Source organism: Dama dama, chromosome 8 (assembly GCF_033118175.1).
Source record: "Dama dama isolate Ldn47 chromosome 8, ASM3311817v1, whole genome shotgun sequence".
Taxonomy (NCBI): domain Eukaryota; kingdom Metazoa; phylum Chordata; class Mammalia; order Artiodactyla; family Cervidae; genus Dama; species Dama dama.
Window position 1 is genome coordinate 16,350,045 of NC_083688.1, and position 23,998 is coordinate 16,374,042.

Sequence of the window (23,998 nt, forward strand, 5' to 3'; positions counted from 1 at the left end):
GTGGGCAGTAACGGATGAGTCACCCACTCCCTCTGGAATCTGGAGATGGGGCTGCTCTCTCGCCAAGGCAGGGCCAGGCTGTGTCAGTTGGCGGCATGTGAGGAATCCAAAGGGAGTGGATTTGCTGGGAGAAAGGGAGAGATTTTCCCATGATGCTCCTCTGATGTTCATCTGCAAACACTCTCTGCCTTTTCAGGGTTTCTCCAGGAGCGCTTCCATTTCAGGGACCCAGTCTCCGCTTCTCCTGCTGGTCCATTATCCACAACACCGAGAGAAGAATTCGCATTTTCTCTTTATCCCTCCAGAGATCAAGCCAGGAGTTCGGAGGGGCTGGAGGGCAGTGTTCTGTACAGCTTTCTTCCCCCCGGAACAGAGAGGGGCTCACATATTTCCAGAGGATCAAGATGGGCTAGTCATGTAACCACAGAGTTCTAATGTGCCCACCCTGGCACCACTGCCAAGAACTTGTGAAATTAACCCAGGGTCCGGCTCATGATGTGTCTATGGTCATCACAGGGCTAACCTGGCCTCTTGCCTGCTCCAGTGTTCTGTTTACCTCTTCTGCCTGCTCTCCTCAGGAGTTGGGAGGATATTGAAAAACATAACATTGTCCTTTATTTATGTCCAGTGGGACCACCAAGATGATTCCCAATAGGCCTGGCCAGGGCAGATGGACTGGCTGGGGGACAGCATGCGTGCACACACACACACAAACTCATACAGAGACACATACACAAGTGCCATCTCAATACTGATCATTTTATTTCAGTATTTCTGTTTTAGGCAAGGTCAGACCCTGCTACAGGCTTGGGTAATAGTGCTGACTCTGCAGGTGAAGGTTCTTTCTCTGTCCCAGTATTGTGGAATCCGGAGTCGCAAAACACACCTTGGAGGACACTTAAGACGATGGAGTACAGTTTATTACGCCAGCAGGTCCAAGGGTGAATCGGTTCCCAACAAGGACCCTGATGTTTCTGAGAGGCCCAGTTTTATACCCCCCACTACGTGACTGGTTACATGTTAGCAACCTCTCTGTTGCATGTGATTGAGTTTTACAACAAGTAGGTGCTAGAAAAACAAACAATTAAGGTTAAAGGAGGGAGGGTGGGGGGACAATGATTATACATCAAGAGGGGATGTCTCCATGGTTAATCTAACAGGGGCAGCCTGACTTCAACTACAATCTCTGTTTGCCATCTGTAAGGAGGGAAGTCTCCAGGAGACCTGGTTTTCACTAGTGACCATTTCCTCACTCCTGGGCTTGGGTTCAGGCCCAGTTCACATCCTGTATTTAAGATGGATGACAGGCTTCAAGATGGAGTCTCTCCTGCTTTCCTCACATGGGCCCCAACACTAGGATGTGGCCCTGATGTCACCCTTGGCAAGGAGGGAGCAACGGGCCTCCCCCAGCGGGGACCAGTCACCCTGCCGGGGGCACAGTTTCTGCTTGTGGTCTTAACGGACGGAGGGAGGGAAATGGCCTTAAACTGGTCAATGCTCTGAGCCCTTAGAACACGTAGGAAGAAGCACAGGGCTGCTTTGGAACAGCCGTATTCCAGCCACAGAGGGGAACACCCCATACTCTTACCAGGTTTTAAGAGGAAGAAAATCCAAAGTCTGCGGCTCAGGCAGCCGATTTGAGAAGGATCTAACCCCCTTCTGTTTCCTCATACTTGGTCTGGGTGAGGAGGACTGGTTTCCTCCAAGGTCGAGGGCCTGCCTCTGGCTGAGCTGTCTGGCCCTGGCTCCCTGAGATGGACGAGCTCCTGGCTTTGGCTCTGCTGTCCCCCACTGCCCCCACCCCCAAGCTGGGTGCCGGCGGGGAGGGTGGGCAGGAAGGGCAGTGGCAGGACCCTCGGGAAGGGGCTACGGTGAGCCTGCTCCTGGACTCCGGGAGGGCTGTCCTCCTCAGCTCCTCGAGTCACCTGGTGGCGTGACGATAACTGTCTCGTCACATGTGTCATCTGCAGCTGCTGGCTGGCCGAGAGCAGGAAGCGGGCTGGTCACTGGGCAAAGGGATGGTGACCTTGGGGAAGAACCCATCCTCACTTCCTGGAAGATGGGCTGCCTGGAGAAGAAAAGTCAGGCAAGCTGCCAGCGCCAGGGTGGGCTTGGGCACAGAGCCCCTCTCTGTCCCCACACAAACCCTCCTTTCAACGGGCCCTGTGCAAACCGAACGCAGAGCGCCTTCCTCCCAGGTCACCTGCTCTGTGGCCGGGAGGGCCTGACACACTGGGGTGGCCATGCATTTTCCTGACAGGAAGCTCGGTGTGGGGACTCGGTGAGCCTCGCTGCCAGCATCTCCTGTGTTTGTGGAGGCCGAGGGGGTGGGTATCAGCTGCTCCCCACCCTGTGCGGCCAGCCAGCCAGGCAGCCCTGGGCGCTGCTACTGCGGTTATTTCAGAGGGGGCGTCCAGCCTGGCGGCCGGGCAGGGCCCCGGGGAAGCTGGCCTGCCTCGCTTCTGGCCGCTCTCTCCCTGTACTTGCTGGCGTTTCCTCTGGGCCCGTGTGCAGAAGCACTGTGGTGGGGAGATGGGGCTGGGTTCCGCTGTGAGTTTCCCAGCAGAGAGGTGCTGACAGCAGGCGGAGGCCTGCCCACCCCCCACGGGCTGCCCAGACTTGGCCCATGAACCACGGTCCCAGCCCAACGCTCCCCGGTTGGCCAGAGCGCCGAGGGTCCTGTCAGGAAGGAGGGGGCGGCCAGGCCACAGGACTCACACATCCTGAGTGTGACTGATTTTCTGCCGCTTGACGTCCTTTTGTTCGGTTTCTCTTTTGCTTTCCCTTATTTTTAGTAAAGCCCTATTAGAAAGTTCCAGGCTTGGGTTGGGAGGTGAAAGGGGTGTGTGTGTGGTCAACTGGTTGACTGGGAGGTGACAGAGAAGTGGTTTTCATCAGGAGCAAAAGAGTGGGAGGATGGTCCCAGGGACAGAGCGGGTTCCCTAGGGCCCACCCCACCTCAGTCCCTTGGGGGGCCTCTCCACCCAGCCTGCGAGGAAGTACCTGCCTCTGTTTCCCACCAGAAGGTCGATTCTGGTTTCAGGGCTGACCTGTAAGCCCCCGGGCAGGGGGATCTTATCCCCGAGTGACTGTTTGGAAGGGTCTCACTCCGCCAGCTTGTGTATGAGCCGCTGAAGTGTGAAAGTCGCTCAGTTGTGTCTGACTCTTTGTGATCCCATACACTATACTGTCCATGGAATTCTCCAGGCCAGAATACTGGAGTGGGTAGCCGTTCCCTTCTCCAGGGGATCTTCCCAACCCAGGGATCGAATCCAGGTCTCCTGCATTGTAGGTGGATTCTTTACCAGCTGAGCCACCAGGGAAGCCCATGACCCGCGGAGGCCAAGGGCAATTTCTTAACCAGAAAGATGAGTGAAGAACCGGTCCCTGGGGCAAAGTAAGTGGCAGCCAGGTCCCTGGTCTTGTGGGGAGGAGAGGTGGGGAGGAGAGGTGGGCCTTTCCTCTTGGTCTGGTGGCCATGGAAGGAGCACGAGTTAGATGGGGAAGCCCAGTGCCCTCCCATGCAGGTTGACTTACTCTGCAGGCTCCTTGTGGAAGTCGTCGTGGAACTGGGACGGCTGGCCTGCTGGGGGCCACACGAGGAGAACTGAGGGCCCAGAGCCGACGCCTTGACCTTGGGTGGGTTCATGTCCAGGATCTCCAGGGTGCGGGGGCCCCGGGGCTTGCAGGTGAAGCTTGATGTGAATCCCCTGGAACAAAACATCCAACCTAAAGTCACAGGAGGAAGAAGGAAGGACTCCCCCTCTGGCTCTAAGAGATGCCAGGCGGGCACCATCCTGGGCACCAGGGGGTGGGGTGGGGTAGAGAGGGCACCTGGTGGCATAAATCCCTGCATGTGGAGCTCACACTTTGGGGGAGGAGGGAGATGATGAGAGAGGAGATGAAGCAAGGGAGCAGAATAGGGAACCTGAGAGAGTATTACAGTGTCAGATCGAATGGCCAGGAAAGGTGTGTCTGGCTCCAGTTAGTTCCATATCCCAGCCCCTGGAACCCTACATGACAACAGGAAATCAAGGCTGCAGGTGTGAGGTTTTCCTAGATTACTGGGATATCTGTAATCACAAGCATCCTTAAGAGTGGGAGAGAGGCAGAGGAAGAAAGAGAAATAGGTGTGGCTGTGGAAAAAAAGATACAGATGCAATGCCACTGGCTTTGAGGATGGAGGAAGGGGCCGTGAGGCTTTTTTAGGTGGTGCTGGTGGTAAAGAACCCGCCTGTCAATACAGGAGACGTAAAAGATGCTGGTTTGGTCCCTGGTTCGGGAAGATCCCCTGGAGGTTGTCATGGCAACCCACTCCTTTATTCTTGCCTAGAGAGTCCCATTAGACAGAGGAGCCTGGTGGGCTGCAGTCCATAGGGTCACAAAGAGTCAGACATGACTGAAGCGACTTTGTATACGCACGCAGGAAAGGGCCACAAGCCCAGGAGGGCAGGAGGCTTCTCAAAGCCAGAAGGGATAGGAAAGAGATTCTTCCCCAGACCTCCAGGGTGTAACCTGTCCTGTGGACACCTTGATTCCAGACCATGAAGACTCATGTGGGACTTCTAATCTACAGAACTGGAAAATAATAAATCCGTGCTTATTTAGTGACTAAATTTGTGCAATTGGAAGTTTATCACAGCAGCAAATGGAAGCTGACTTTAGGTGGGGTGACCAGGGAAGGCTGCAATGAGAAGATGACATTGAGCCCCCAAACAATCCTGCGAAGCAAGCATTACTACTCTATTTTTCAGATGTCAAAACTGAGGCTCCAAGTTGGTCAAGTTTCCCAAGTTTACATACATAACAAGCAGGCAGTGAACCTGGTGGGATCTTATAGCCAGCCATTCTCCAGATGCTCTCAGGACCCCAGCCCAGTGGGTCGGCTTCACAGAGACAAGAGGCCATGTCCTAGAGCTTGTTCCCTCCTTCCTACCAGTGCCCGCAGCCACCGCAGCTGGGACTGGGGATGTGATTCCCCCACCCAGCCCTTTGCTCCCTGGCTGTCACTGAGGTATAAACAAGCTTTTATTCCCATCTAGACTTCTGTTGCTATTGTTCCGTTGCTCAGTCATGTCAGACTCTGTGACTCCATGGACGGTAGCACGCCAGACTCCTCTGTCTTCCACCATCTCCCAGAGTTTGCTCGACTTCTGGGGCCTTTGCTATCTATGTGTCCATTTTTCTGACACCTAACTCTGAAGACTGGAGTCCTAGGGGCTGTCACCCAGGGCTGTGGTCACCACTGACTGAGCTGATGTAAGTGCCAGCTCAGCTCCCGGCAGGCAGCAGGGGCTCCCAGCCTGTCCTCCTTTAAGTAGGTGGGTGTCTCAGTCTGCAGGCTGCATGCCGTGAGTGCGGAGCACACATTGTGAGCTTGGCTAGTAAGGGGGGGTCTTCCCACCGCATCCCCAGGACAGAGATGCTGACCGGCTGCAGGGCACCCAGTGGGCAGTGTGTGTGTGTGTGTGTGTGTGTGCATGTGTGTGTGTGTGTGTGTGTGTGTATGTGTGTGTATGTACACCGTGCTGGGGGCTGAAGCTGAGGGCTGTGGGAAGTGAAGGATCTGGTGGCAGGGAGGAGGGTGGGGGTCCTGGAATGGCCTGGATTCTCAGTCTTGCTCTGTTGCTTTCTAGCGGGTGAGGGAGAGTGAGCAATCTGCTGACATCTCGGGAGCCTCAGTTTCCCCATCTGTGAAATGGCTTCTGTAGGACAGCTCTGAAGGTTCAGTGAGGTGATGTCCCTGGGGCCAGCTGTGGTAAAGTGACCCGTGAACAGGGGTGATGGCTCTGGGGAGTGAGATTTGGGAGGCAACTGCATAATTTTTTGATTCATTTCATTATGCCTCCCCACCTTTTTTTTTTTTTACATTGAGAATCTATTACTTTAATAATCAGAAAAATAAAACTTAAATATTTGAAAAGTCTCCAAATTCAAATTTAGAAAAAGACTGGTGTAAAAAACTGCCTGTACTCTAGACAAGAAATCTTTCATACCTGGTTGAAAGGATAGAGATTTAGCCCTCTTACAATTTTTTAACTTTTTTTTCTTTAAAAAGCAAATTAATTTTCATGTCATGTATAACACTGTCCTTCCAGGTAAACTGCCTCAGAGCAGCAATTTGGTCTAGTCCACCTTTGATATCCACTGTCCAGCACAGTTCTGAGCACACATGTGCTAAGCTGCTTCAGTCGTGGCCGACTCTCTGCAACCCCACGGACTGTAGCCCGCCAGGCTCCTCTGTCCATGGGATTTTCCAGTCATGAATACTGGAGTGGGTTACCATTCTTCCTCCAGGCGATCTTCCCGACCCTGAGCACACACCCACATGCATTATCAGTGAATGAAAGAAATGTAAAAAGTTAGGGTATACTGATCAGATGAAAGAGTATGCAATCTTCATAAATAACTGTAGGGGCTACTCAGGCACGTGAGAGTGAATGGAGTGAGGCTCAGAACAGAGGAATAAAGCTGCTGTATAATATAGGGAGCTCAACTTGTTGCTCTGTGACAACCTAGAGGGGTGAGATGGGTGGTGGGAGGGAGGTTCAAGAGGGAGGGAACATATGCATACTTAGAGCTGATTCACACTGTTGTACAGCAGAGACTAACATACCAATGTAGAGCAATTATCCTGCAATTAAAAATAAATTAAAAACAAAGGAAACACACAAACACACATCCAAAATTTCCAGAGCAATACAGCGTGCTCAGTTGCTAAGTCCTGTCTGACTCTGTGACCCCATGGACGCATGGCTCCCAGTAGTCCGCCAGGCTCCCCTGTCCACGGGATACACCAGGCAAGAATCCTGGAATAGGTTGCTGTTTCTTCCTCCAGGGGATCTTTCCGACCCAGGGATCTAACCCACGTCTCCGCCATTGGCAGGAGGATTCTTTACCACTCAGCCACCTTGGGAATCCTTGGAGCGATACAGAAAGTGAAAGTGAAAGTGAAAGTGGCTCAGTTGTGTCCGACTCTTTGTGACCATGGTTCTCCAGGCCAGAATACTGGAGTGGGTAGCCTTTCCCTTTTCCAGGGGATCTTCCCAAACCAGGGATTGAACCCAGGTCTCCTGAATTGCAGGTGGATTCTTTACCAGCTGAGCCACAAGGGAAGCTGAAGTGAGCGATACAGAGCAGCATGTAAATCTGACTGCAAGTGTTTGAAAACAGGCATGCATTGCAGACACTTTTCTGACACATACAATGAAGCTTTTCTAATTTTGAGATATATATTCTTTTTTCTTTGTTTTTTTGGCTGTGCCGCATGTCTTACAGGACCTCAGTTCTCTGTCCAGGAACTGAAACCAGACTACAGCAGTGAAAGCCCAGAATCCTGACCACTAGACCTCCAGGGAACTCCCTAATGTTGAAATTTGTTATCATTGTTATGGTGGTAAAATACACATAACATAAAATCTTGATTGTTTTAAAATGCAGCCCCATTACACTTTCAGTTCAGTTCAGTTCAGTCGCTCAGTCGTGTCTGACTCTTTGCGACCCCATGAACCGCAGCATGCCAGGCCTCCCTGTCCATTACCAACTCCCGGAGTTCACCCAAACCCATGTCCATTGAGTCAGTGATGCCATCCAACCATCTCATCCTCTGTCGTCCCCTTCTCCTCCTGCCCTCAATCTTTCCTAGAATCAGGGTCATTTTCAAATGAGTCAGCTCTTCACATCAGGTGGACAAAGTATTAGAGTTTCAGCTTCAGCATCAGTCCTACCACTGAACACCCAGGACTGATCTCCTGGGACTCTCAAGAGTCTTCTCCAACACCACAGTCCAAAAGCATCAATTCTTCGGTGCTCAGCCTTCTTTATAGTCCAACTCTCACATCCATACATGACCACTGGAAAAACCATAGCCTTGACTAGACGGATCTTTGTTGACAAAGTAATGTCTCTGCTTTTTAATATGCTGTCTAGGTTGGTCATAGCTTTCCTTCCAAGGAGTAAGCGTCTTTTAATTTCATGGCTGTGATCATCATCTGCAGTGATTTTGGAGCCCCCCAAAATAAAGTCAGCCACTGTTTTCACTGTTTCCCCATCTATTTGCCATGAAGTGATGGGACCAGATGCCATGATCTTAGTTTTCTGAATGCTGAGCTTTAAGCCAACTTTTTCACTCTCCTCTTTTACTTTCACCAAGAGGTTCTTTAGTTCTTCACTTTCTGCCATAAGGGTGGTGTCATCTGTACATCTGAGGTTATTGATATTTCTCCCGGCAATCTTGATTCCAGCTTGTGCTTCTTCCAGCCCAGTGTTTTTCATGATGTACTCTGCATATAAGTTAAATAAGCAGGGTGACAATATACAGCCTTGACGTACTCCTTTTCCTATTTGGAACCAATCTGTCGTTCCATGTCCAGTTCTAACTGTTGCTTCCTGACCTGCATACAGGTTTCTCAAGAGGCAGGTCAGGTGGTCTGGTATTCCCATCTCTTTCAGAATTTTCCACAGTTTATTGTGATCCACACAGTTAAAGGCTTTGGCATAGTCAATAAAGCAGAAATACATGTTTTTCTGGAATTCTCTTGCTTTTTTGATGATCCATTACACTTTAAGAAGGAACAACTGAGAGACCCTGGTAGACACTCCTGAGGTGAGCCCTAGGGTTGTTCTGGCAGTGGTAATGGCAGAGAGTCAGCCGTGGGTTACCTGGGGATGTCCTATCACACAAGGGGGCCAGATTTGGAGTTAGCTGTGCAGGTTCAGGATGGCTTGGCCCACTTCACCCTGTGGGGCCTTAGAGCCAATGGGCAGCAAGGTCAAGTTGCAGAGTCTCAGGGATAGCTGAGGTGAGTTGGCAAGAAGTGTAGGGAAGGGATTTTCCTGGGGTTCCAGTGGTTAAGAATCTGCCTGCCAATGCAGGGAACATGGGTTCGATCCCTGGTCCAAGAAGATTCCACATGTTTCAGGGCAGCTAAGCCCGTGGGCCACGACTAGAGAGAAGCCCGTACACTGCAATGAAAGATCCCACATGCTGCAACTAGGACAAAGCACGACTGAATAAATACATAAAGAAATGAAAAAAAGAAGTGAAGGGAGAGAACAGTCAGGGTGGTAGAGCTGGGGATCTACTTACCTCCCCACCCAGGGCACCCAGGAGAGGGCCCCATCCTTTTGGACAGCCACATGGCGATTGAAAAGCCTACGTGCAGGTTAATTTTACGTGGCAGTGTCGTGGGGCCGTGGCACCCAGGTATCTGACCAAACACTGTCTGCATATTTCTGTGCAGGTGTCTCTGGACAAGGCAGACATTCCATGGGGGGGACGCTAAGTAAAGCAGCTTGCCCTCCAGAAAGCGAGTGTGCCCCATCCACTAGCTCTTGGGTTCTGGACTTGCCTCTGCAGCCACGTGAGTCAATTCCTTAATTAAATCTCTCTCCACACACACTTCCTGTTGGCTCTGTTTCTCTGGAGAATCCTGACTAATACACCTAAGAGCGGGCCTCCTCTTGGCCCTGGGACATGACCTTTGTTTGACTAGGGTCGTGTTGTCGCTATGAAAGAACATCTCAGACAGAGCCTCCCTCTGACTGGTGCCTCCCTCTGGCACTGGGGAAAGTGGCCCTTGGCAGACACCAGGGAACCACCCCTTCAACTTGGCAGACCTCTCCCCTCCATAGGGTCCCCACCTGGGCGGCTGCAGGAGGTGGCTGTGTTGACTGAGGGTGCTGGCCACTGTCGCTGAACTCTGGGGGGTGGTGAGTTCGGGGCCCCCTGGAGAGGACGCTGCGGGAGGCAGGGAGGGATGGCTGTCAGAAGGGTCAGCTTGGCCCCTGAGTGGCCCCCCAGCCCTCTCAAGCCCCTGAATGGTGTGAGCTTATTAGTCTAGGCAGCCAGGAGCCAGAGCCAGGAAATGGCGATGGTCTGGCCAGGGATGCGGCCAGATTAGGGCAGAGCAGAAAGAGCACGTGGGAAGTGCACATGGATGGCTGTCGCCTCTGACTCAGGAATATGTGTTCGGCTGCAGGAACACACAGTGCTGGGTCCTAGAAAAGGGTGAAGGTCTATCGATATATTGGTAAATTGGGAAGTGCCCCCGCAAGGTAGGCGGTTACGTATCAGAGAAGCCTGGCCAGCTTCTATGATCTCTGCTCGTCAATAGGAACATTGTGTTGCAAGGGAGTCACAATAAAAAGCTTCTGGAGATATTTAATCTTTACTTGTGTTTGGAATGCTGCTGAGTCATAATCCCAGAGCTGAGATTCCCAAGGCAGAACATCCCCGTGTCCCTTCATTTCTTCGGAGGGAGATACTGTCTGCATTAAGATACGAATCAAAGCGCTCAGGGCTTGCCTAAGTGGACTCTGCTCATCAAACTTCCTAACTAGTTTCTAACTTGGTCATTGCTGTGGAATTTCATCTGGACTGCAACAAAGTCCAGGGAGGAGAAGGGGGGCTGGGGAGAACGTGGCAGCTGGGGAGAGAGCATGCTGGACGAAGGCAAATTTCACACATGGATGTTTGGTGAAGGTGCACACATGTCTGTATAAATAGTCAGGCTACTCCAATTTCCCTGACCTCCTGGTTCTTAGCCTGTAGTTTCTTTTAGCTCAATGTTGTCATATATCCTTCGGGAACAAATGTGAGGAGGGGAAAGCATATATGGGACATATATGTGAGGGCTTCCCTGGTGGCTAAGTGGTCAAGAATCTGCCTGCAATGCAGGAGATTCGAGTTTGATCCCCGGGTTGGGAAAATCCCCTGGAGAAGGAAATGGCAACCCGCTCCAGTATTCTTGCCTGGAAAATGCCATGGACAGAGGAACCTGGAGGGTTACCCCAGACCATGGGGTCACAAAGAGTTGGACACAACACTAAACAACAACCACAGACATACATAAAATCTCGTTCTTCCTTATTTTTTAAAAGCCACAATACTTATGGCTGGACAGGAATTTTGACAGGGTGCTTCCCATCTCAGGCTGGCACTGGTGGACGTCTGTGGGGCAGTGAGAGCTCTGACCAGAGGAGCCCACTCCCTCGCCCGCCCTCGGCCACACGGAGGGAATGTCCAGACAAATGCCCTCCTGGTCTGGCTGGGCTCCTTGGCATCTCCACATGGATGACATGCCAATGCCGTGCAGAGCAGGGCCCCAGCAGATGGCAGGTGGCCAGTGGGAGGGCAAGGCCATGTCTGGGCAGCCCGGCCCCTCACCTTCCCGGAGGTGATGGCTGGAAACCAACCCTGTACATTCCAAGGTGGGGGGGGCGGGTCAGCCCTTCGAGGTCAGGACTGACAGATTTCCCTGGGAAAGTGCCTTGGTTCTCCTCGGGATAAATGCTTGTTTTCTTTGAAAAAGCATTTTCGTAGTTTGGTTAACAGCTATTCAAAGCTAAGGACGGTAAGAGGCGGAGAGAAAAAGGAAAAGGAAGCCGTGGGCCGTGGGGAGGCCGTGGGCTGGTGGAGTCTGAACCTTTTCACTCCTGGCTTCCAGAAAGCCAATTTCACAGCAAGACCAGTTGCTGGAAGCCACTGGAGCTGCAATTATCTTTATGCCACCTCAAAGTCAGGGCTAAGCAATGCGGGCTATCATTTTGTCTACCAACGACCCACACCCAGGGCTTCAGGGCCTTCCTTCTCCCCACAAGCAAGGGCCCAACCCAGCCAACTCATCTTCTGGGGCCAGGGGCTGCCCTCCTTTACAGCCTGAGAGAGTGGAGCTGTCAAGCCAGAGAGCCACGCTCTCTTTTCTCCTAGGGATTCATCTAACGCACATTTCGAGCTCCTGCTCTGCGCCAGGAACATGGGGGACAAACACCCTACCCACGGCCCCTGATTTTGAGGACAGTGGGCCCCTGTTTTTGAGGACAGCGGGAGACAGTCATGGAGCACATGACCACACAGTGGAACTCTGGCTCACCATCTTTGACACTCTCTGCCCCGTAGAGACATCCAGGACTGCCCTCCCCGGTTCAGGTCCCAAGGTCCTTGCGGCTCATTCCTACGCGGCCCTGCCACCCTTCTGCCCCGGAAGCAGGAAAGGAAGGTGCAAGGTCGCTGCCTGCCCCCAGTGGGGTGGGCTTTGGCAACCTCTCCGCCCCCTCCTCTCCCTGACTTTCTCGCCAGGGGGTGCGGCACTGCTGGGCCTTCTGCCTGTCCTCGGGGGTCCTGATCCCTCCAAGGTGTCCAGCAGCTTCTAGAACTTGGCAGGAATCCCTGTTTCTGTGGGGTTTCCGTCAGTGGGAGACTGCAGGAAGGCAGGAAGTTCCCCACGGGGAGGACCAGTGGGCTGGTTTCTCGGACTCCCCTGCACTGTGATCGGGGCCACATCTGCAGGGGGTGGGTGGTTTCAGGCCTCGAGGGGCCTAGAATGCAGGCCTCCCACAGCCTCAACCAGCTCCACAGGGCCCCGCTGCTGAAGGAGTTGCAAGTCAGCTGTGACCACAGCGGAGGTGGGGGCCTGCTCACTGCAGACACAGTAACGGATGTCCCTCCCTGTTCTATGGGGAAAGTAGGGCACGGAAGGCCTGACCAGTCACCATGGCAAAATTGCTCTAATCAGAGACTCCAAGGGTGTCGTCATGATGCTCAGCATGACTCTCTAGAGCTGTGTTTTAGTGCAGGAGCGAGGTTCCTCTGTCTTGAAACTCTCAGCCTGCAGGGCGCTGTGGGGCCGGGCCAGAGGAAGTGGTGGGCGGCCGTCAGGAGACAGGTTGGGTCTGAGTCCAGGGCCAGGACCCTCCCCCAAGCAGGTTCCCTCAGATCTGAAAGAAGGGGCCTGTGAGATCATTAAAAAAAAAAATTCTTTCGAAATTCTAAAGAATCCCTCCTCACCCATTGAGTGAGTGTGCTCATTTGACATAGAGGAACAGAAAACTTTTTTTTTTTTCTTCCTGGGGGTCCAGTTTCTGTTTTAGGAAGCTGACATCTGAGCCAAACGCTTTTACTGACCTCTTCCTCACCTTTCTCCCCTCCACAGCCCCCTCTCCAAAAGCGAACTGCTAAGAGAGGCCACTGACCTCAAATTACTTCTCATCACTCGCCCTCCCAAATGTGTTCAACCAGCAGTTCTTTTTTTTTTTCCAGCAGTTCTTAAAATGAGCCCCTTGGGTGTGTTTGTAAGTTTTTCTCTCCTTCCGGCCTGACGACTAGTGATTCTCAGGAGGGCAGGTCCCTCCCCTTGGGCTCTGAGGTTGTCAGGCGAGCTGACCATACTCCCCTGAGGGTCTCAGAATTGCACTTGGGGCCCCAGCGGAAGGCTCCTTTGCCTCCATCATCAGAGGTAGGCCTCAGAGGAGCCCTCCCGGGACATTGCTCCACGCCTACCTGGTGGTGTCTCCACTTTCCAGGGCCTGGGGCCCCCCTCGAGGCTGGCTTGGGGCCCCTGCTGAGGGTAGGCGAGGCTCTCCCTGACGTCCTGCTGGTGACCACTCTCCCGGCTTGGCATCAGTGGCGGCTGGGGGGAGTCAGGAGAGAGAGCTCAGCTGACCTCTGCTCTGGAAGCTCTTTGAAGATGCTCTTTACTGGGCTGGGCCCTGGAGCCAAGAAAAGCACACAGCCTGGGGCCAGTCCCTCATGGCTCCCCGGCGCCTATGGATGGGGACTTGTTTACTTGTGCAGGTTGGGACCTCTCCAGACGACCACTTTGGGTACTTGTAACCTGAGGGTGCAGTGGGCATGCTCTGGCTGGAACACACGCATGCAGGGAAGATTGGACCCTCAGCCCTGTGGCCTGCCCCGTCCCCACCCCTGTCCCCACCTCTCGGGATAAGCCAACAAAACCTGGAATTGTCTCCTGGGCCCCCTGCTTGGCACCGATGCACAGTGGCCCAGAGGCAAACTGAAAAACTATTCATGTCTGTTTGAAATTCAACTTCAGCTGGGTGTCCTGTGTTTTCATTTGCCAAATCTGGCAAGTCCAGAGGTGGGGCTCTCTGAGCCGTCCCGGATCCTTCAGGCCTGAATCCCTGCCCTCCCACAAGGGCAGGAACCTCCCTAACACCGCCCAGCAAGGACCAGGCTGCCTGGGCCACCCCCAGATCATAGGGAATGATGGGAGAAGTCCTCGATGACACTGCTGATGGTCCCTCCCAAGGGTCTGGGGACAGGCCTGTTCTGTACTTTAAATGACATGCACCCCTCCTTCTCCAGCTCAAAGGGGTCCATGTCACTGTCAGAGCAACACTGTGACAGTCTGAATTCACTACCCCCTTAACCCAAGCTCCTCCCCTCCTTCTCCAGCTCAAAGGGGTCCATGTCACTGTCAGAGCAACACTGTGACAGTCTGAATTCACTACCCCCTTAACCCAAGCTCCTTTCAGCTCATTAAAAAAAAAGAATCTCTCTAGCAGCTTTGCAATGGCCTCAGCTTTATCTTAAATAATCTTCCCTACCTAAACAGACATTTCTCTAAAGAAGACATTCAGATGGTCAACAGGTACACGAAAAGCTCAACATCACCAATTATTAGAGAAATGCAAATCAAAACTACAGTGTGGTATCACCTCACACTGGTCAGAATGGCCATCATCAAAAAGTCTACACATGACAGATGCTGGAGAGAGTGTGGAGAAAAGGGAACCCTCCTACACTGTTGGTGGGAATGCAAATTGGTACAACCACGATAGAAAACAGTATGGAGGTTCCTCAAAAAACTAAAGATAGAGTTGCCATATGATCCAGCAATCCCACTCCCGGGCATATATCCAGACAAAACTATAATTCAAAAAGATACATTCATCGCTATGTTCATAGCAACATTATTTGCAATAGCCAAGACACAGAAACAACATAAATGTCTACCAACAGATGAATGGATAAAGATGTGGTACACGTATACAATGAGATACTACTCAGCCACAAAAAGGGATGAAATTGGACCATTTGCAGAGATGTGGATGGACCTAGAGACTATCATACAGTGTGAAGTAAGTCAGAAAGAGAAAAACAAATACCATATGATACCACTTGACATGTGGAATCTAAAATATGACACAAATGAACTATTCTATGAAACAGAAACAGGCTCCTAGACATAGACTACAGACTTGTAGTTGACAAAGGGGAGAGGGATCAGGGAGGGGTGAACTGGGAGCTTGGGATTAGCAGATGTAAACTATTATACACAGGATGGATAAACATGGTCCTACTACACAGCATAGGGAACTATATTCAATATCCTGTGAGAAACCATAATGGAAAAGAATAGGAAAAAAGAATGTATATACATGTGTAACTGAATCACTTTGCTGCAAGAGTAGAAATTAACATAGCATTTTAAATCAAATATTAATTAATTAATTAATTCAGTTGCTTAGTCATGTCCGACTCTTTGTGACCCCATGAACCGCAGCACACCAGGCCTCTCTGTCCATCACCAACTCCCGAGTCCACCCAAACCCATGTCCACTGAAAATTATACTTTGGTTTAAAAATAAAAAGAATCCTCCCTGCAGGTTGCCTCAAACCTATGGCAAGGGGGCACAGCTTTGACTTCCAGATAACTCTCTTTTGACCCAAACAAGGACTCTGTTTCTGGTACAGAATCCATGGGTGGCTTTATTTACAGTCCACACTGGGCAGTCTCTGGGCTTCTCTGATAGCTTGGTTGGTAAAGAATCCACACGCAATGCAGGAGACCCCGGTTCGATCCCTGGGTTGGGAAGATCCCCTGTAGAAGGGAAAGGCTACCCACTCCAGTATTCTGGCCTGGAGAATTCCATGGACTACAGTCCATGGTGTCGCAAAGAGTCAGACACGACTAAGTGACTTTCACTCACTCACTCACTGGACAGTCTCCACCCAGAACTGTGACTGGAATTAGGATTTCAGCCTTCTCTGAGCTGTTCCTTAGTGGACAACTGGCCTGCCTGTCTGTGCTCTCTACTGACTGGCCTTATAATAATGCTCAGGAGACCAGATTTGGGTGTATGAAATAATGGTTGAGTGGAACCACACACGAGAGCAGGGCTGCACATGGAAAACCCCATGAGGGTCAATGGTGTTCCAAGATGGCGCCCAGGGATAGGTAGCTCTCCAGGATCATGAGCTTTCCCAGGCAGGTGGTGGTGGGGGACAAGTGCCAAAGGTCCCTGGTAGGAGGGAGGAGGAACTGAGCTGGGCTCTTGGGAGACCTTCTCGGGTCTTCTCGGTTTAGCCACCCCACCTGCTCCGTCTGCTTAGGCTACACTGCAGACTTTCAGAGCAACCCCTATGGCCCCTGACGCCAGCTCCCCCCCGCCCCCTGCCAAAAAAATATATCTCCACTGAAAGATATGGGAGCTGGGAGGAGGAGGGCAGCTGTGTGCGTGCACCTGAAGTTTCCTGAGACAAACCACTGTTTCTCTACCTCTTCACCCATTTCAAACAGGGCTGGCATTTTCCCTCAGGGTCCACTGACAGGACATGCGATTTTGATATCTCAGCCTTGGTGGATGGGGAAGGAAATGAGAATAACTTTCCTCAGGCCAATATCGTATAAGATTCTGAGTCACATTCTTGGCTTTTCTTTTCTTTTTTCTTTGGGAGCTATTTCCTTTTGGCTCTGTGGGGCTGAGTCCTTTGCTTAAAAATAATGTACTTTCTGGTCCCTCACAGAACTGATGGAGCCATGTAAGGATCCCACGGCCTCCTCGTTCCAAGTCCTGCCTCAGTGCTGACGAAACGCACAGCCGTGATGGGGGGCGTCCTGAACAAACTCGACGTTTGGGCCGGGGTGCTGGGACCCCATGGGTCTTGGGTGGGGCGTTAATTTCCAGCAGGGGTGAAGGTCATGTGTGAGGGGACCTGTTGGGGGGTTGGTGGCTGGGTGAGGCCAGAACGGGCTGGGGGGACAAGGTGAGCAGGTGCAGAGACTGGGGAGAAAGGGTTGGAGGAGCAGGACTGGATGGGTGGAAGGGTCAAGAGGAAGTCAGGTCAGCTCTCGCCGGGGAAGGAACGAAATGGGACAGTGAGGATCAGGAGGGTCCTGCCACACGCTGCTGTCCTCTTCTTCCCTCAACCGTGGTGCTTGGTCGGCCGAGACCAGATGCGGCCTCAGAACTAGCCTCAACACAGCATTTGAGCATATTGGCTGAAGCCGGTCTGTAACCGTCCCCTCAAGGAGGCTGAGTGAAAAGATGAAGATAAGGCGGTGGCCAGATGGGACGGAAAGCTCACAGAGGAGGCGAGGGCCTGGGGTGGTTGCGCTGGGCAAGGAAGGAAGAATAGAAATCTACACCAGAAATGGAATCCACACTCATTAAATGACCCCAGGAGGGGGGAAGGATCAGGGGGAAGGGATAGTTAGGGAGTTTGGGATGGTCATGTATACCCTGATGTAATTAAAATGGATAGCCAACAAGGACCTACTTACTATACAGCACATGGGACTCTGCTCGGTGTCATGTGGCAGCCGGGATGGGAGAGGAGTTGGAGGGGAGAATGGACACGTGTATGTGTATGGCTGAGTCCCCTCGCTGTTTCCCTGCAACTTTCACAACATCGTTTGTTAATTGGCTATATGTGCTCAGTTGCTAAGCTCTCTGTGACTTCATGAGCTGTAGCCCACCAGGCTCCCTTGTCCATGGGATTTTCCAGGCGAGAATACTTGAGTGGGTTGCCATTTCCTCCTCCAGGGGATCTTCCTGACTCAGGGATGGAACCTGCATCTCCTGTGTCTCCTGCACTGGCAGGCTGATTCTTTATCACTGTGCCACCTGGGGAGCCCATCCCAATACAAAATAAAAAGTTAAAAAATTTTTTAAATAAATAAATGACCCCAAGAAAGCCAATAAGCTGGACCTTTGGCTTCTTCAAGGGGAGAACGTTTGTCCTATAAAAGGAGTTTGAAGGAGAACTAAGTAAGGGTGCTGGCCTGAGGAAAAGGCATGGGGGTGGGTGGGTGCTCAGTTGTGTCCGATTCTTTGCGACCCCATGGACTGTAGCCCACCAGGCTTCTCTGCCCATGGAATTTTCCAGGCAAGAATACTGGGGTGGGTTGCCATTTCCTACTCCAGGGCATCTTTCTGACCCAGGGATCAAACCTGGGTCGATCCTAGGTACAATTAGCGATACCTGGGAAGCCTCTGGGGGTGGAGGAAGTGACTAATATGCCTGGTATCTGGCAGGGGGAATAAGGATGGAGTGGGGGGTCAGTGTAGGGGAGTCCACTGAGGCAGGAGGGCAGCAGGTGGGCTCCCAGCCAGGTCTAAGTGAACGAAAGGTGGAGGATGGGACCTGAAAAGCATGGCCTCAGTGTTCAGAGCAGGCTCCTGGGTGCAGAGGCAGCTGCATGGCAGGTGCGTGGCTCCAGGTGGCCCATCTAGAAGGGCAGGTGAGTAGCTGCTGCCCCCCCAGGGAGAAGCACCAGGAAGGGCTGGTGATCCCAGGGATGAGTGCCCTGGTGGGTGCCCACCGTTTTCATGCAAGGAACCAAAATTTGCCAGGGTCAAAAGCAAATGTTCTTGAAAATAACAATAATGTCTACATCACCAGCAACATCAGCCACCACTCAGCTTCCTTCATCCCTGACAACCTCCAGTGACTCTACCTTACAGGTAATACCACAACAAATCTTCCTAAAAGATGAGGCCACACTTAGAATCAGTGCAAGACAGAGGGTCACCTTGGTGGCAATTTGGGTAAAACAAGGATGTTACTGATAAATAAGTTAGCCTAAACGCAACTCTTTGGAACAGTGGTGCTGTGCTCAGTCATGTCCAACTCTTTGAGACCCCATGGACTGTAGCCTGCCAGGCTCCACTGTCCATGGGATTTTCTAGGCAAGAATACTGGAGCGATTATTTCCTATTCCATTTCCTATTTCAGGGCATCTTCCTGACCCAGGGATTGAACCTGCATCTCCTGTGTCTCCTGCATTGGCAGGCAGGTTCTTTACCTCTGCACCACCTGGGAAGACCAGGCCTATAGAATTTGAAATCATTTTTAACTCAATGGCATTAGGTCAAATTGGCAAAAATCATTAGACCACCTAAAACCTCCACCCTGGCAGCAGAAATCTCTAGGTAAATGATTGAGCTAACCATCTTTTAAAGAAGGCATATTAATGTTTTGAGCTCTAGCAAAACACTTGTAAAATAATAAATGATCAAAGCTGGCAAAAAAAAAAAAAGAAAAAAACAACAACCCTCTAAAACTGCTGTAATCAAGAGACCCTCTCCCAGGGTAACCAAACAGCCTGGTTTTCTTCCGACTCTGTGACAGGTCTACTGCTCTGAATCAGGGATCAGAAGCATTTGAATCAAATTCTGAGCATGTTATAAAAGCTCACAGATGTTTCTCATACTGGAATCTGACCTGCTCTTCTTGTTGTTTTTCCTATTTGAATGGAGAAATTGGAGTCTTATCTGATCTGTTCATATCCTTTTAATTTCCTCTTGAAAATTAAAAAAAAAAAAAACTTTGTACATTTCTAATTCAAAGCATATATATTTTTTCTAGCATCTAAAAAATACTTTTATTCCCCATCAGTCTCTGGTGAGCTCAACTAGAAGCTTCAAAATGTGTCTGGAGAGCTTCCCTGGTGGCTCAGTGGTAAAGAATCCGCCTGCCAATGCAGGAGACATGGGTTCGATCTCTGATCCAGGAAGATCCCACATGACGCCTGAGAATCTAAGCCCATGTGCCACAACTATTAAGCCTGTGTTCTGAAGCCCTGGTGGCTCAGATGTTAAGGAATCCGCCCGCACTGTGGGAGACCTGGGTTCGATCCCTGGGTTGGGAAGATCCCTTAGAGGAGGGCATGGCAACCCAATCCAGTATTCTTGTGTGAAGAATCCTCATGGACAGAAGAGCCTGGCAGGCTACTTGGGGTCTCAAAGAGTCAGACACAACTGCTCGACTAAGCACACTAGAGTTGGGGAGCCGCAACTACTGAAACCATGCGCTGCATCTACTGAAAACTGCACGCACTAGAGCCCATGCTCTGCAACCAGAGAAGCCACTCCAATGAGAAGCCTGTGCACTGCAATCAGAGAGTAGCCTCTACTCACCGCAACTAGAGAAAAACCTGTGGAAGGTTTTTCAGGAAGGAAGACCTAGCACAGCCAAAAATAAATGAATAAAATTATTTTTTAAAAATGTGTTTGGATCTCACACTAGCTTTTGCTCCTGGCCGCACATTTCTAACTCAGCTCAGCCTTCTACCGTGTGGCTGACCACCTCAGCAATAGAGTTTGGGGCACCAGAGTTTTGGTCAAAGATCTACATTGTTCGGAGAGTTCTACTTCAAAAATCTCACATTTAAATGTGGCTTCCCCAGTCAGAAATCTTGCTCACATAGCTTGCAGAGGTGAGCACTGGACACAGTGCTCTGAGAGAAGGGAGTCTGGAGGAAAAGTCCATGGTCAGGTCTGGCTGTGGGGTCACAAGCCTGTGAGCCTCTGTGACATGGGGTAATGGTTGAGATCAGAGGCCTTTTCAAGAGCGGGTGTGAGGCTGAGGTCTTCCAGGGTTTGGAACTGCTGCAGTTTCATAAGATCCTAGGCATCACCAGGCCCAGAGCTGCCCCCAGTCCCAGAGCTGCCCCCCTAGTCCCAGAGCTGTTCCCTGTCCCAGAGCTGCCCCCTAGTCCCAGAGCTGCCCCCAGTTCTGGAGCTGCGCCCCCCAATATGCTGCCAGTTTTCTTACATGAAAAGGAAGGGCAAGGCTCAGGAGCAGCAGGTTTGCCCCCCCTGCAGACTGGAGCGTGGGTGTTTGGCAGGGATGGGAGGCAGCCATTTCTGGCATGCTGGGCCATCTGGGGAGAATTGGGATGATCTTCCAGCCTGGAGGAAAAAATGAAAAGCAGCAATCAATACAGACAGGAGATATCTGTTTGTTTACTACTGTGTAGCATCACAAACACAGGAAGTGGAAGCACCTGAATGCCATTTGTTAAGCTAGTATTAGCAGATATTGGATGTCTTTAAGAAATAGGAAGTGCCCCTTGCCTCATTCATGTGAGCTCTTACACATTTTAAACATGGTTATTATTTTTCTAACACAGAGTTGGATCTTTTGGCTTTGGGTGACACAAGAACATAACATTTCAACCAAACAATTTAATTAAAGTATCAGTCTTCTGGGCTTCCCTCCAAGGATGAAGCAGATTAGTGCAGGGATGAAATCAGTCAGAAAAGATGGGATGTGTCATAGCCCTGACAACAAGAGTTACTAGGCACAGGAGTGGGGAAGAGCTTGTTCTCTGGAACACTACCTAATGGTGTGTGTAGTGTCTAACGCTGCCACCTGGGGCGGTGGAGACTGGTCCACCCAGCAGACATGCACTGGGCGCCTGCAAGAGATGGTGGCCTGGGCAAGCACATCAGAGAGAAGCAGGATACCTTCACAGCAGATCCCAGGAGGGTTCTGCAGTGTGTGCACACCAGCAGGGTACTCGCTCCCCATCTACGAGGAGACACAAGCCACCTGCTCGCAGCAAGGGCTTGGTGGGGACATACCATGGCAGGCCTGTCCCCACTCTGCCCAGAGTGGTACCCCATGAAACGGCTATTCTTGAACAGGTTCCAGCAGCAAAGATAAGCAGATACCTAACTGCCCTGCAGGGCAGAAAAGCTTGTGTGTGTGAGTGTGTATGTATTTCTGTGTATATGTATGTGTGTATACACCTGTGTATATGTATGTGTGTGTGTGTGTATGTACCTGTGTATGTATGTGTGTGTACATGTGTATATGTAGTTGTATGTATCAGTGTGTGTGTGTTTCAGTGTATGTGTGTTTCGGTGTGTGTGTGTGTGTGACTCAGTCGGTTCTGATCTCTGGGCTGGGGTTTGCCAGGGGGCCAAAGAGGGAGCATTTCCCAGCAGAGGTAGCACCATGAACAAGTAAGATGAAGCAAGAAGAGGCAAAATGAAAGCATGTATTTATATTGCTTTGTTACAGAGAGATTTAGGGCACACAAAAAATGCAGGCCGGAGGGTACATAGTGTCCTGGGGAGCATGTGACTTTGAGGGTGGAGATGGACGGTGTCAATTAAGAAGGACTTGATCGGCCAGGGTTTGAGTAGATTCGGTCCTGAAATAGGGGTTCCCAGGTAGTTCAGAGGTAAAGAATCTGCCTGGCAATGCAGGAACCACAGGTTCAATCCCTGGGTCAGGAAGACTCCCTGGAGGAGGAAATGGCTACCTGCTCTAGTATTCTTTCCTGGGAAATCCCATGGACAGAGGAGCCTGGTGGGCTATAGTCCATGGAGTCACAAAGAGTCAGATATGACGGAATGACTGAGCATGCACACACTAAAGGAAATAGAAGATGCAGAAATAAGATTCCATGATGATGTGCTATAAGGATCACTGTGTCTGTGGTCTTGGAGGGCGGACTGTGGCTGGCAGAATGGTCTGGAGGCTCTGCCCAGGCTGGGGAGAAGGAGCTGGCTCAGGAGGGCAGAGAGGAGGGGCCCGAGCCAGGAGAAGGGGTGGCTGGGCACCCTGGGGTGGGATCCTGGCTCCGTGTCTGGGGGTATTAACTCCATTCCCTGAAGCAGGGGGCTCAGAAGACAGGGCTCTTCATTTGGGAGGTACTGATCTGGGGGTGCTGTGGGGACACACATAGCCCTGGGGGCAAGAGTGGGCTGGAGTGGGAGATTTGGGCGTCAGCAGCGTGTAATGGAAACCGGAGGGCCAGCAGGATGGGATGGGGACCTCAACACAGGATGGGGCCTGCATAACACAGTGTTTTAGGAGGAAGAGGGCGGAGCATTGGGGGACCAGCACACAGCGGCCACGGGGCAGAAGCTTGAGAGCTCCCAGGAGGGTGGTCAGCAGGGTCTGGGAGGTCATGGGCGTGGCGGTGGCAACATTAACCAGTCACCGCCAGACCATGTGGCCTTCAAAGAGAGGAGGATGGTGCAGGGAAGTGGCCAGAGGACCAGAGGTAAGGGAGCCCAGGAGACACGGAGACTGGGGCCAGGCCTTGGGGACGGCGTTGGGAGGCGCCGTCAGATGCAGGGTGATGGAGAGTCCTGCACTGCACAGGGGCGACTGTAGTCGTTATTCCCAACCTTTCTTTTCTTGATTTTAAAACCAGCATTTATCATGAGAAATCAGGAACATATATAGAAAACAGATTGCCCTGTCCTCCCAATACCTAGACACAACTCCTATTAACATTTGATATCTTCTTTTATTTTATTTGGTATCTTATTTTAAAAGAGCAAATATATGCCTAAAAAAAAAAAAAAAAACCCACCAAAAAACCACACTCAAAACTTAGGATTGCTATATTTGGCCAGCAGGTTAGATCCACACTATTTCATAATTTGCTTTTTCACTTAGTAGTGTCTTGTGAGGCTCTTCCCATGCATTAAATATTCTTCTAAAATGTTATTTTCAATACATTTTATGTGGATAATAATTTAACCAGTCTCCTGCTTTGGGCATTTAGATGATTTTTCAGTAACTCCTGTTGTGTGCATATCTATGTATATATCTGATTATCTCAGTGTAAAACCCTAGTAATGGGATTACTGACTGCAAAAGTACTAGTGTCTGGAATGAGTGTAATGCATATTGTCACTAAGATTCTTGCTTTATCTACACATGTGGCATCACTAGGTTATCAGAGGACACTGGTTGGGAGTGGAGACTCATGTAATCTTTTTAAAGAGGCGATCTGAAGATCCTGAGTCTTACCTTTGTGCTGCCTGCCTGAGGGGAACCCCTACGCTCTGCCATCACCTACTTACTGTCTCTCTCCCCTACTAGGTAGCTTGCTCTGTGTGCTCCCGAGGGCAGGGACCACACTTCATTTTTGCACCTCTAGCAACATTCCTAAAGGAAATCAGTCCTGAATATTCATTGAAAGGACTGATGCTGAAGCTGAAACTCTAATACTTTGGCCACCTGATGTGAAGAACTGACTCACTGGAAAAGACCCTGATGCTGGGAAAAATTAAAGGCGGGAAGAGAAGGGGATGACAGAGGATGAGATGGTTGGATGGTATCACCGACTCAATGGACATGAGTTTGAGTAAGCTCTGGGAGTTGGTGATGGACAGCGAAGCCTGACGTCCTGCAGTCCATGGGGTCAAAAAAGAGTTGGACACA

General features: G+C 51.0%; 1 protein-coding gene across 1 annotated transcript in view; it reads right to left on the reverse strand.

Moving 5' to 3' along the window:
- Positions 1 to 745: 745 nt before the first annotated feature.
- ARMC9 (armadillo repeat containing 9) overlaps positions 746 to 23,998 on the reverse strand; it is a 172,496-nt gene continuing 149,243 nt past the window's right edge. The window contains exons 22-25 of the mRNA XM_061148523.1: positions 20,582 to 20,718; positions 13,280 to 13,409; positions 3,538 to 3,710; positions 746 to 2,068 (exon numbers count right to left, since the gene is read on the reverse strand). Coding sequence (XP_061004506.1) covers positions 2,046 to 2,068; positions 3,538 to 3,710; positions 13,280 to 13,409; positions 20,582 to 20,718 — 463 coding nt within the window. The 3' untranslated portion in view covers positions 746 to 2,045. The remainder of the gene's footprint in view (positions 2,069 to 3,537; positions 3,711 to 13,279; positions 13,410 to 20,581; positions 20,719 to 23,998) is intronic.